The 13515-nt window shown below is 47.1% G+C and overlaps 1 protein-coding gene across 5 annotated transcripts in view; it reads left to right on the plus strand.

Annotated features, from left to right (window-relative positions):
* The window catches only part of ZNF384 (zinc finger protein 384), a gene marked incomplete at its 5' end in the record, with an annotated part of 50473 nt that overhangs the window by 4484 nt on the left and 32474 nt on the right, over positions 1 to 13515 (plus strand). For 3 of the 5 annotated variants that reach the window (XM_082268273.1, XM_082268271.1, XM_082268275.1), the window contains 4 exons: positions 4358 to 4425; positions 5953 to 6193; positions 7577 to 7883; positions 12837 to 13061. In XM_082268273.1, coding sequence (XP_082124399.1) covers positions 4363 to 4425; positions 5953 to 6193; positions 7577 to 7883; positions 12837 to 13061 — 836 coding nt within the window. The remainder of the gene's footprint in view (positions 1 to 4357; positions 4426 to 5952; positions 6194 to 7576; positions 7884 to 12836; positions 13062 to 13515) is intronic. The other 2 variants (XM_082268274.1, XM_082268272.1) reach the window with 1 other exon arrangement.

Consider the following 13515-nt stretch of genomic DNA (forward strand, 5'->3'; position numbering starts at 1 on the left):
TGCTAGTGAGGACATGGCTCTGTTTGGCGGGGGTGAGTGTAACACCCTCCTAGGTAGGTGCTAGTGAGGACAAGGCTTGGTTTGGTGGGGGGTGAGTGTAGCACCCTCCTAGGAAGGTGCTAGTGAGGACATGGCTCGGTTTGGCGGGGGGTGAGTGTAGCATCCTCCTAGGTAGGTGCTAGTGAGGACATGGCTCTGTTTGGCGGGGGTGAGTGTAACACCCTCCTAGGTAGGTGCTAGTGAGGACAAGGCTTGGTTTGGTGGGGGGTGAGTGTAGCACCCTCCTAGGTAGGTGCTAGTGAGGACATGGCTCTGTTTGGCGGGGGTGAGTGTAACACCCTCCTAGGTAGGTGATAGTGAGGACAAGGCTTGGTTTGGTGGGGGGTGAGTGTAGCACCCTCCTAGGAAGGTGCTAGTGAGGACAAGGCTCGGTTTGGTGGGGGGTGAGTGTAGCACCCTCCTAGGTAGGTGCTAGTGAGGACATGGCTCAGTTTGGGGGGGGGGTGAGTGTAGCACCCTCCTAGGTAGGTGCTAGTGAGGACATGGCTCGGTTTCAGAGAAGCAGCAGGCAAATCTATATTGCTTTCTGCCTACCAGAGAGCAGGATCTGTGAGTGAGGTCTGCTCATTGTGTCTCACACTGGTCCAATAGGGAGGCGTATTGGACAGTGTGAGGAAACCTGACAAATGGATACACAGACTTTGACACAGTTCTGGTGATTGTTAGAGGACAGGTTGTCTCTGTGCATTGTGGGATACTGTATAAAAGCCAGGAGCACATGTGCTGCGGGGTCTTTGGCTGAAGAGCAGAGTCCTGGAGGGAGGGAATGGCTGCCTCCTCCTCTTTAGTGAAGGCACATGGTCACAGGCGGTCGGCCTGGGGACCAGAGGAATGGAGCTGAGCCCAGAGGTCCAGGAGAGCTCACTAGAGGGGCAGAGACACTGGAGAGACCCTTGAAAAACAGTATTGTGAGTACAGGGGATTGTGTCTAGGGGCCTGACCTGAGGGAGGTCACCCCAGAGTAGGATAGTCAGTGGATGGGTGTCAGTGGTCAACAGAGAAGATACTAGGAGAGTGTCCTGAAGATAGCAGTAATTCATCAAGTCATCTGGAAAGAAACTTAACCCTAAATCCACCTAAGTGGCGCAAGGTGGATCAACACCCTGGCTGTATCTACAGATAGAAGTCCTCCCAACTTTGTGAATGGTTAATTTGGAGGATCCCACTATTCCCTTCCCCCATCCTTAATTAAAATAAACCACCAAAAACAACTACAAACCCCTGGACTGGTCATTGACTGAGCCAAGAAGTGAAGTGTTAAACTGTGAATGCCAGTGTTGCTAACGGTAACCCAGGGGGACCCGAAAGTGTAATATCCAGCAGCCCTGAAGGGGGCAGTGCTACATCTATGTCTGTAACAGACGCACACAAGAGACGCTCACTGTTCCAGTTCTTTATTTGCTTTTATGTTTATTTATGAAATCTTTTCCTGTTGTTGGTTTTTATATGATTTTCTGTAATTGTAAACCTAAATCCACTTTCTTCTGTGTGTTTAAAGAACTACTACAATGTATCGGAGCACTGAAAACGCCGTTTAATTCATTTTCAATGTTCAAAGCAAACTCATCCATCCATCCATCCATCCATCCATGCTTTGTTTTATTGAGCAATCCTTTTGAAAAAAAAAAAAAAAACCCTGTAGCATTTCTAGCTGCAGCCATATTGAGTAAGGGCAGATAATTTAATTATCTGTCAAACTGGCGGCCCTCCAGCTGATGTGGAACTACAAGTCCCATGAGGCTTTGCAGTTACAAGTATGACTCCCATAGGCAGAGGCATGATGGGATTTGTAGTTCTGCAACAGCTGGAGAGCCGCCAGTTTGACACCCCTGCGTGTAGCATTTACTTGCTGGAATCCATCTGTCTTTAGCGCAGGCAGGAGGGTGTGTTTAGCTCAGAAATCCCCTCCTCCCATGAAGATTTCTGGGATGTATTTTTTTGGCCTAGGTCAGAAACCAGAAATTAAATGAAGGAATGTAAAAAATAAAAAAAGTTTAAAACAAGTAAATATAATCCACCTTCCTCTCTTTTTACTAAAGCTAATAAGGGCAGGTGATTCGTGTAGCATTTACTTTCCTGGAATCCATCTGTCTTTAGCTCAGGCATGCAGGAAGTCTTAGCTGAGAGAGCCCCTCCTCCAGATGAAAGAAGAGAAATGCCCATGAAGATTCCTAGGATGTATGATGATGTTTTGGCCTAGTGTAGTTTCTTAGAGCGCCACTCCAGTGATCTGCTATACTGGGGCGCCGCCATCTTAACCACTTGCCGACCGCCGCACGACTATCTACGTTGGCGGTCAGCCCCTCACAGGCAAACTAACGTAGGGCTACGTTGCTTGCTTGTGAGGGTCTAGGGAGCGAGCGCGCGCCCCCGGAGGCGCGCTCCCGCTCCCGTGTGGTCACGGACCCCCCCCGCGCGTGTGACCGGCGGACCCGATGTCCGCCGGCCACTCGGCGATCGGAGGGGGAGAGGGAGAATGTCAGGCAGCTTGTGTAAACAAGCCACCTGTCATTCTCCTCGCTGTAAAGACACTGATCACACGGATCTACTATGTAGATCCGTTGATCAGTGTCCTTACAGCTCAAGCCACAGCCAATCACAGTAGAAAGCACGCCCCTAGGGACACACACAGCCCCTCCCTCCCAAATAAAGTTAACCCCTTCACTACCAGTGTATTTTTACAGTAACAGTGCATATATATAGCACTGATTACTGTAGAAAAGTCACTGGTAACCCCAAAAGTGTCAAAAATGTCAGTCAAGGGTCCAATCTGTCCGCCCCAATGTCGCAGTACCGCAAAAAAATCGCAGATCGCCGCCATTATGCGTTAAAAAAAAACAACAAAAATGACAAAAATCTTTCCCTTTGTTAGTAAACGCGATAACTTTTGCGCAAACCAATCAAAATACGCTTATTGAGATTTTTTCTTTTTTAACAAAACTGTAGCAGAATACAAATTGGCCTAAAATTATGAAAAAATTAGATTTTAAATTTTTTTTTTTTTTTTTTTGGTAATGTTTTATAGCAGAAAATAAAAAATATTATTTTTTTTTCCCAGAGTTGTCGCTCTTTTTTTGTTTATAGCACAAGAAATACAAATCGCAGAGGTGATCAAATACCACCAAAAGAAATCTCTGTTTGTGGGGAAAAAAGGACAAACATTTTTTTTTATTCATACAGTGTCAAAAATGTCAGTTAGCTGTCCGATCTGTCCGCCGCAATATCGCAGTCCAGCTAAAAATCGCTGATCGCCGCCATTACTTGTAAAAATCAATAAATAAATTAAAATTTACCTAAATCTTTCCCGTAGTTAGTAGGCTCGATAACTTTTGCGCAAACCAATCAAAATACGCTTATTGGGATTTTTTATTTTTTTTTTTAACAAAAATATGTGGCAGAATACAAATTGGCCTAAACTGATGAAAAAATTAGATTTTTATTTTTTTTTATTGGGATGTTATATAGCAGAAAGTGAAAAATGTTTTTTTTTTTTTTTTTTTTTCCAGAATTGTCCCTTTTTTGTTTATAGCACACAAAATAAAAATCGCAGAGGTGATCAAATACCACCAAAAGAAATCTCTATTTGTGGGGAAAAAAGGAATCAATTTTATTTGGGTACAGCGTCGCACGACCGCGCAATTGTCAGTTAAAATAACACAGCGCCATATCACAAACAAATGGCCTGGTCACAAAGGGGGGGGGGGGGTAAATCTTCCGGAGGGCAAGTGGATAAACGTTATAGAAGAGTGCGTGTTTCAATGATAATTCTTAGGGTCTCTTGTTTCTTCACCATATGTACCCCAAAATCTTTACCTTCTATGAGCTGTACTTGAATGCAATTTTTTAGGATACATTGTGTTTGTTATTATTATTTTTTCTCGGTATTCTAAGCCTCGGTTCACACTAGGGCGACCTGGTCGCCTCACAGGTCGCCGCCCATAGGGAAGCTGCGGACCCGTTCTAATAGGAGCGACACAAGTCGCTCCGACCTAGAAAAAGGGTCCGGAGCTTCTTTGGGGCGACCAGGAGGCGACCGCCATAGACTTCAATGTTATGAAGTCCGTGGCGGCCACTCCGAGGTCGCGGCGCGCTGCTCGCACCGCGATCTCGGAGGTCGCCCCGGGAAGTAGCGTCGCGGTAGTGTGAACCGGTGCTTAATGTACGAGCAATAAAGTGTTTGATGTTTTTTATATATGTTATTACCTTCTTTTTGGAGTGTTCAGTTGCATACACAGTCCCACCAATTTGGCGGTTTCCCTTTTCCAATGATTCTTAATGCTTGATTCATTATTTACAGGAGCCATGGAGGAGTCCCATTTCAACTCCTCCTACTTCTGGCCAGCTGTACCTACAGTTTCCGGACAAGTAAGTACACGCCGATTCAACACCAAATATTGTTGAGATTTCTATCGTTTTTTTTTTTTTTTTTTTTTTTTTTTTTACAGAATATGAAATATGTCGTCATTTACAGAGCAATGGGCGGGGCAAAAAGTTCACTGATCTCCAGTCTTACTGTCACTTTTTAGTTAATTTGGGTCAAGTTGGCCCAAACCTATTATATCTGACACCGACAGGTGCACTTGCTGGTTGTGCTGTATGAACTGCGTGTAGCCTCAGCAACAGAACTGCATCCACTTGTAGACCACCCGCCTGCAATGTACTGCAGGGGAGTGGCCTGTTACTGGAACGCTGCCACCCTTTTCCCTCAACCCCCCACCCCCCCACCCCCCCCCCCGCCTGGCTCCCACTGTGACCGTACACAGCAGGAGTCCGTCAACTGATTCTGACCAATGATTCATTGCTGGGATCTGCTGTGTGCAATCACAGCCCAGAGCTCTGTGTTGACAATCAAAACAGAGCTCTGTGCAGAGGGAGTGATCTCTCTGCTTCTTATCCCTGCAAAGCAGTAGTGTCCGACTCAACATCTATCTTCTGCTTTGGTGCTGTTTTACCTATTTTGTGAGCCTGCAAGAATGACCCCCATCACAGTCTAAGGCCTTGTTTGCAATGTACATGACTGGATCTAGAGGGAGGTGTTGAGGAGGGCTGTGCCCCCCATCCTTCATGGAACCTGTGCCTGTTGGGCTCCCTCTCAGATCCCCCCTCTATTGCACAGAATCTGAATGTAAGCAGCACAGCTCCTCTCCCCCTCCCTCCTCATCACACACAGCTCAGATGGATTCTCTTACAGACACGGCCTCTACCTGCACACTGTGTAGCTGCCTTCTTTGCTGCAGTCCTGACTTGTGAAGTTTACAGATAAAACCAGCTGTGCAGCATAGCAGGCTGCTACATAGTGTACAGATAGAGGCTGTCTATAAGAGAATTGATGTGAGCTCTGTGTAAGGGAGAGGAGGAGGAGAGCAGACAGCCCAGAGATGACATCAAACAGGAGAAGGAAAGGGGGGGGGGGATAATCTTATCCTGATAAGATTGTCAGCATTGGAATCCAGAGAAGACTGTAGCCCCTCCCATAGGTATTTACCTTGATTTTAACAGAAAGGGTGCACTTCTAAGAGGGCTGGAAAGATTTTTTATGTATTACCAATTCACAGGAAATGGGATGAAGCTAAAGAAAGGAAACCCATACTTCTCTTTTAAGGGATAAAATATGTAAATGTACATGTATTGCATTATTTATTTATTATTTGCCTGGATTTACACTTTAAATAAGTGCATGCCATGCACCACTTTGTCACTTCCTGCCCTGTGCTGAGCTCTCTCAGTCTTAGTCCAGGACCTAGCTGTGTTGTATGATAGTGGTGCTTGTATCTGGGGACTGTCTGAACATTCTGATTTATACGTGTGATTAGTGGCTGACTAGGACAGCCCATGGTCTGAGAATACAACATTCCTCTTGGCATATTGATAACTCAATGTCATTCATCTTAGCAGATAGATAACTCCATGTTTCTGAACAAAGTGAAAGAGCAGCTCATTCAGGAGAAGGGCTGCAGCCTGAGCACACACTACCCCACGCTTCTGACCGTGCCGACGTCGGTGTCTTTACCCGCTGGGATCAGTGTGGATGGAGAGAACAAGGTGGAGATCCATGGAATCCCGCACAGCCAAGCTTCTGTCACACAGAACATCACGGTCCTCCCGGTGCCCACCACGGGGCTCATGACAGCAAGTAAGACCTTTCACTGTATTTCTGGGCCTTTCACTTATGTTTATCGTTCGTCTTTTTCTTTTCAGAGAAAAAGATTTTGCGATAAGTTCTTACAAAAATCCAGTTTTCTCTCTCGTTCATCGACAGATGCAGCTCCATCTAGTCAAAAACTATAGGAGGAGCATAAAATTCAAGTCTCTGACTAGATGGAGCTGCGTCTGTCAGTGAACTTAAGAGAAAAGGATTTTACGGTAAGTTCTTACAAAATTCCAGTTTTCTCTATCGTTCATCGACAGACGCAGCTCCATTTAGTTAGAGACTATAGGAGGAGCATAACCCTCAAGTCGCTGACTAGATGGAGCTGCGTCTGTCGATGAACTTCAGAGAAAAGGATTTTACAGTAAGTTCTTACAAAAATCCAGTTTTTCTGATCAGAGACCCGCACCCAAGTAACACCCACTTCCCACCCCTGACCTTTTCCACCCCTGACCTTTTCCACCCCTGACCTTTTCCACCCCTGACCTTTTCCACCCCTGACCTTTTCCACCCCTGACCTTTTCCACCCCTGACCTTTTCCACCCCTGACCTTTTCCACCCCTGACCTTTTCCACCCCTGACCTTTTCCACCCCTGACCCTCCTGTTCACTTACATTCATAATACAAGGCAGTCCGTGTCGGGGAGAGGAGTTACTTTTGTACAAGTCCTCCCTAAAGGATAAGTTCACTTTTTAGAAACATAATAAATACACATTTTTTTTTCCCAAGTAAAAAAAAAAAAGTGCCATTATCTTTTGGAGCCTGTAAAGAATTGCACCAGTTATCAGCTGATTGCAGGTCTCCAGCAGATCTGCCATTGTATGTGTACATCCTGTACGGGTAAGCAGACACAATCTGACAGGAAGAGAGAATGAACTATCATAGAGCTCCACAGAGCCGTGGCAGTTCATTGAATACTATAAGCCGACAGCCACAAAGGCAGCCAGACCTTGCGGCTTCACGGGCGGGTCCCTACTGCTCATGTGCGAAGCGTGCTGTGCATTCGGATTGGCTCGGCAGCGGGGGAAAGGAGGAGGGGGCCAAACTTCCAAGGGATAGCGCCTCGTCGCCGTCTCCCGGAAGTGGGGAAGGGTACCTGTCAAAAACAGGTACCCTTCCCCACCTCCCCCCTGAAAGGTGCCAAATGTGGCACTGGAGGAGGGAGGAAGCAAATGAGCAGAAGTTCTACTTTTGGGTGGAACTCCGCTTTAAGTGGTTAAAGGTTATTCTTTAGGAAAGGGAAATATCTGGGGTGAAATGTTGACAGGATTTGTAAAACCTAACAATGAATAAAATGCTTTTTATTGCGGAGATTGTTTGATGTTGCCGCCATGTTGGTTTTTGATTGTTTTTTTGCTCTCTATACAGCTGGCCTGGTGATCACTTCTCCTTCTGGATCTCTGGTAACCACACCATCCTCCTCCGGCCAGGCGTTCCCCATCTCTGCCCCGTCTACCATGATCGTATCCACTCTGCCTGGCACACAGACCCTACAAGTAGTGTCTGAGATCACAAAGGCTAAGCTTTCAGAAATGGGAGATGGGGGCACCCAAAAAACAGGGCGTGGCCGTAAGAAGAAGCGTATCCCAGAACCCACACTACCAGAGCTACATGACCCCTATGACCTGTCTAATGAAGATGACGACGACCACCCCAAAGATGGGAAGATGTACAGGTGGGGATCACTATTACTGCAATGTGTACACACAGTAAAGGGAAGAAGAAAGTACAAGCCTAAAGCCTGTAAAGCTGCATGCCCAGAATGTACAATAGGGTTTGATCTTGTAATGGATGGTGGTAACACTGGCGATCTTACCCATAAGGCAATGGGTGCTGAACCTTTTGAAGAGCAAGGTCAACTTTAAAGAGGGTGTAAACCCCCCTAATGACTTGAGCCTATAGGTAAACCTATAATAAGGCTTACTTATAGGTACTGTAAATCAGGGCTTGACAAATTTGCCTGAAATCTAGGAGCCAGCTAAAAAAGTTAGGAGCCAGTTTTTTTTTTTTTTTTTAAACTAACAACCAAACTTTATTTAATAAAACGGATACTAAATTTACACAATAAATACGACTAGAACTCCACTCTCTTCTATAGCGCAATTGGATGGAAAAAGACTGTCTGTCTCTTTCCATCCGCTGCCATCTGATCCAATCCAAGGTCGGGATGGATAGATAATAGAACCACCATCCGTCTGTTTTTGGTGGACAGGATCAGATGGCGGCAGATTACTGCTCCATAGAGGAGAATGAAGGGTCCGATCAGGTCTGCCTGAAAAACTGACAGGCGGACCTGATCAGACAGCCCGTGTGAAAGGGGCCTTCGGCTGTGGCACGGCAATGAGGGAAAAAAAAAAAAAAAGATTATATATATTTTTTTTTAATAATAAGAATTGGAAAAAGAAAAAAATGTTTTATTTTTTTTTTAATAATTAAAAAATTATTATTTTTTTTACATTTAAAAAATAAATTAATAATAATAATAACCACACTCCCTGTCCACTTACCTTTAAGCAAAGGTAACTGGACAGAGAGATGAAGCCTTAAAAAAACTTCCCTCTCATCTCCTCTTTGGAAGGAGATGGGAAGGCATTGAGAACATGCATTACTCCCGGCCACCACAAGAGGGCGCCAGTTCCCCTAGCCTCTCATCTCACAGAAGAAGGCCGAAAAGCCGGGGCCTCAATTTTTGGACGGCGCGGAAGTCCGTGCACTCGAGGAGGAGGTGGGGGGCACAAAAGGGACAGGACACCTCCTGCAGGGCACCCCAGGCGCCAGGTTGCTAATTCTAGTCGCAAATGCGACCTGGCGCCCGGGTTTGTCGAGCCCTGCTGTAAATATCTCCTAAACTTGCACCGTTTAGGAGATATTTACATTGCATGCAGCCGATGATGTCATGGCGCATAAGCTCTGGAGCCCGCGGGAGTGATGTCATCCCGCCTTCGGCCAATCAGATGGCCGGAGGACGTGGACCAGGAAGTAGGACGGCTGAAAATGTCTGCAGTGTTACGGGTGAGCAGGCCGCACTTCGTTCTAAGGTAAGTATTTCTCATTCTGCCTTTGTCTTTCAGGTCTTTCTTTTTTTAATTTTTTTTCCTGAGGTTTACAACCTCTTTAAGTGATTTGGTAACCAGTCTGGGGCCACAATGAAACGGTTTCGAATTTTTGAGTTTTTTTATTTTGAATAGCATAATAAACATTTTCCTCCTGCAGCCCCTGAATGCCAGCGGGAGGGAGAGGAGAAGAAGCCGGCTTTCAGCAGCTGCAGGAGAGGACCAGTTCCTGAATATGCTGCCCCTCCTGTTCAAATGTAAAACAGAATGTGACAGGGAAAGGCTGTACAGGCATGGGGCAGGGTCGCCATTGTGACCCCCCTAACACTAGACCAGTGGTTGAGGTGGGTGTGGAAAAAACAAATCTCAACGATGGGGGTCTTCCACCCCCCAAACCCCCATTGTAACCCCCCCCCCCCTTACTGTCCTGAACCCCCTATAAGGCTGCTTTCACACTGGTTTACATACAACGTGGGTGCAGCGCAGGGCATCTGTGGCTTTCCTCTTTGCCATACACCTCTATTACATATAGCAGGTGTAATGCACTTTCTGAAAGCGCACCAAAACTCCTGCATCTAATTTGAGGTCAAGGGCCACATCACGGGGGCTTCCGGGGGCCACGGGTTGAGTACCCCTGCCATAGTGGATAGTGTAAGTTGTGGCAGTATGGGTTTGTGCAGATAGGTGATGCTTTCCTGGATTTAAGTTGCAGACCAAACTCCGGTCATTAAATTCCCATTTACTTCTAATGAAGAGTAGATGACAGTTCAGTGACTGTGTGTGACCTGCTTTGCATTGCGTTCTTTCAGGTAAAGCAGATCCTATTAGGATCCATTTGCATTTCAGGCAGGGCAAATGCAGCTTTTTACTACCCTTTTTTTTTTTTTTTTTTTTGTGCTTAAGAAATTGTTTGCACAGAACTACATTCAAATATGTAAGACCAAGGGGTTAATTTACTAAAAGTGGAGAGTGCAAAACCTGGTGCAGCTCTGCATAGAAACCAATCAGCTTCCAGGTTTTATTGCTGAAGATTTATTGAACAAGCTGATTGGCCACCATACACAGCTGCACAAGACTTTGCACTCTCCATTTTTAGTAGATTAACCCCAGTGTTCCATAACACCCATTAAAATGAGCGCTGACATTGCGAGTCAGCTTGGTATTGTTCTTGGACTGCAGTTGGGCTGTGCCCAGGAGCATGGCATCATTCTGTGTCCGCAGCCAGAAGCGTGCTGCTGATCTTTGCTCATGGCCGGGTGCACGCTCTTTCTTTGCTCATGGCCGGGTGCACCCTCTTTCTTTGCTCATGGCCGGGTGCACACTCTTTCTTTGCTCATGGCCAGGGGCACGCTCTTTCTTTGCTCATGGCCAGGTGCATGCTCTTTCTTTGCTCATTGCCAGGTGCACGCTCTCTTTCTTTGCTCATGGCCAGGTGTACGCTCTCTTTCTTTGCTCATGGCCAGGGGCATGCTCTTTCTTTGCTCATGGCCAGGGGCATGCTCTTTCTTTGCTCATGACCAGGTGCGTGCTCTCTTTCTTTGCTCATGGCCAGGTGCACGCTCTCTTTCTTTGCTCATGGCCAGGGGCGTGCTCTCTTTCTTTGCTCATGGCCAGGTGCGTGCTCTCTTTCTTTGCTCATGGCCAGGTGCGTGCTCTCTTTCTTTGCTCATGGCCAGGTGCACGCTCTCTTTCTTTGCTCATGGCCAGGTGCACGCTCTCTTTCTTTGCTCATGGCCAGGTGCACGCTCTCTTTCTTTGCTCATGGCCAGGTGCATGCTCTTTCTTTGCTCATTGCCAGGTGCACGCTCTCTTTCTTTGCTCATGGCCAGGTGCACGCTCTCTTTCTTTGCTCATGGGCAGGGGCATGCTCTTTCTTTGCTCATGGCCAGGGGCATGCTCTTTCTTTGCTCATGGCCAGGGGCATGCTCTTTCTTTGCTCATGGCCAGGTGCATGCTCTTTCTTTGCTCATGGCCAGGTGCGTGCTCTCTTTCTTTGCTCATGGCCAGGTGCGTGCTCTCTTTCTTTGCTCATGGCCAGGTGCACGCTCTCTTTCTTTGCTCATGGCCAGGTGCACGCTCTCTTTCTTTGCTCATGGCCAGGTGCACGCTCTCTTTCTTTGCTCATGGCCAGGTGCGTGCTCTCTTTCTTTGCTCATGGCCAGGTGCACGCTCTCTTTCTTTGCTCATGGCCAGGGGCGTGCTCTTTCTTTGCTCATGGCCAGGGGCATGCTCTTTCTTTGCTCATGGCCAGGGGCATGCTCTTTCTTTGCTCATGGCCAGGTGCATGCTCTTTCTTTGCTCATGGCCAGGTGCGTGCTCTCTTTCTTTGCTCATGGCCAGGTGCACGCTCTCTTTCTTTGCTCATGGGCAGGGGCATGCTCTTTCTTTGCTCATGGCCAGGGGCATGCTCTTTCTTTGCTCATGGCCAGGGGCATGCTCTTTCTTTGCTCATGGCCAGGTGCATGCTCTTTCTTTGCTCATGGCCAGGTGCGTGCTCTCTTTCTTTGCTCATGGCCAGGTGCGTGCTCTCTTTCTTTGCTCATGGCCAGGTGCGTGCTCTCTTTCTTTGCTCATGGCCAGGTGCACGCTCTCTTTCTTTGCTCATGGCCAGGTGCACGCTCTCTTTCTTTGCTCATGGCCAGGTGCACGCTCTCTTTCTTTGCTCATGGCCAGGTGCACGCTCTCTTTCTTTGCTTATGGCCAGGGGCGTGCTCTCTTTCTTTGCTCATGGCCAGGTGCGTGCTCTCTTTCTTTGCTCATGGCCAGGGGCGTGCTCTCTTTCTTTGCTCATGGCCAGGTGCACGCTCTCTTTCTTTGCTCATGGCCAGGGGCGTGCTCTCTTTCTTTGCTCATGGCCAGGTGCGTGCTCTCTTTCTTTGCTCATGGCCAGGTGCGTGCTCTCTTTCTTTGCTCATGGCCAGGTGCGTGCTCTCTTTCTTTGCTCATGGCCAGGTGCACGCTCTTTCTTTGCTCATGGCCAGGTGCACGCTCTCTTTCTTTGCTCATGGCCAGGTGCACGCTCTCTTTCTTTGCTCATGGCCAGGTGCGTGCTCTCTTTCTTTGCTCATGGCCAGGTTTGTGCTCTCTTTCTTTGCTCATGGCCAGGTGCACGTTCTTTCTTTGCTCATGGCCAGGTGCACGCTCTCTTTCTTTGCTCATGGCCAGGAGCACGCTCTCTTTCTTTGCTCATGGCCAGGAGCACGCTCTCTTTCTTTGCTCATGGCCAGGTGCACGCTCTCTTTCTTTGCTCATGGCCAGGTACACGCTCTCTTTCTTTGCTCATGGCCAGGTGCACGCTCTCTTTCTTTGCTCATGGCCAGGTGCATGCTCTCTTTCTTTGCCTCTTTCTTTTCTCATGGCCAAGTGCATGCTCTCTTTTTTTGCTCATACCCTTAAGACGATTCGCACAGGAGGGACTGCCTGCCACAGTATATAAGCGGCGGGGCGGTCCGGAACTGGTTAAAATAAAGCACATTCACCTATTTTCCAGTTATTCAGCTTGATTTCTTTGTTTTATTATATGACTACACCAGTTTGCCTCCAGAGCTGACACTTTACCTGTTTTTTTTTTTCAGATGCCGCATGTGCTCAATCACCTTCTTTTCCAAGTCGGAGATGCAGATTCACTCAAAGTCGCACACAGAGGCCAAGCCCCACAAGTGCCCGCATTGCTCGAAAACCTTCGCCAACAGCTCCTACTTGGCCCAGCACGTGCGCATCCACTCGGGGGCCAAACCTTACACCTGCAGCTATTGTCAGAAAGCCTTCCGCCAGCTCTCCCACCTCCAGCAGCACACACGGTAAGACAGGCTGGGGATTCGCTGCAAGAACGGGCCTCAGACTGGAGATATAGAAAGGGAAAGAAATAGTTTTTAATTCTGCCCAATTCAATTCAAGGGAAAAGTAGATTATAGATAAATATGAAAATTGTTATTGTGTTATGATCTTATGTAATTATGTATTAGCTTTTTCAGTATTGTCACATGACACATACATGATCACCATTTTCATCTTACTGTATATGTTCGCTTTACCTCCTATTTACTCTTGTAGGCCTACAAACATGACTGGGCAGTTCTTTCTGTAGTAACGCTTCAAATAAGAGCAAGATCAGGAAATCTGCTTCTATTCAGTTTCTGAGGAACTGCAGGATCCTGCTGCCAGCAAGCATATTTTAACTCTTCACTGGCTTACAGAATTTTCCCAGAATTTTAGGGCATATGTTACTGGAACAGCAGCACCGCAATGCCTGCA

The sequence above is a fragment of the Pelophylax lessonae genome (assembly GCF_965119305.1).
Source record: "Pelophylax lessonae genome assembly, chromosome: 9".
In the NCBI taxonomy this organism is placed as follows: domain Eukaryota; kingdom Metazoa; phylum Chordata; class Amphibia; order Anura; family Ranidae; genus Pelophylax; species Pelophylax lessonae.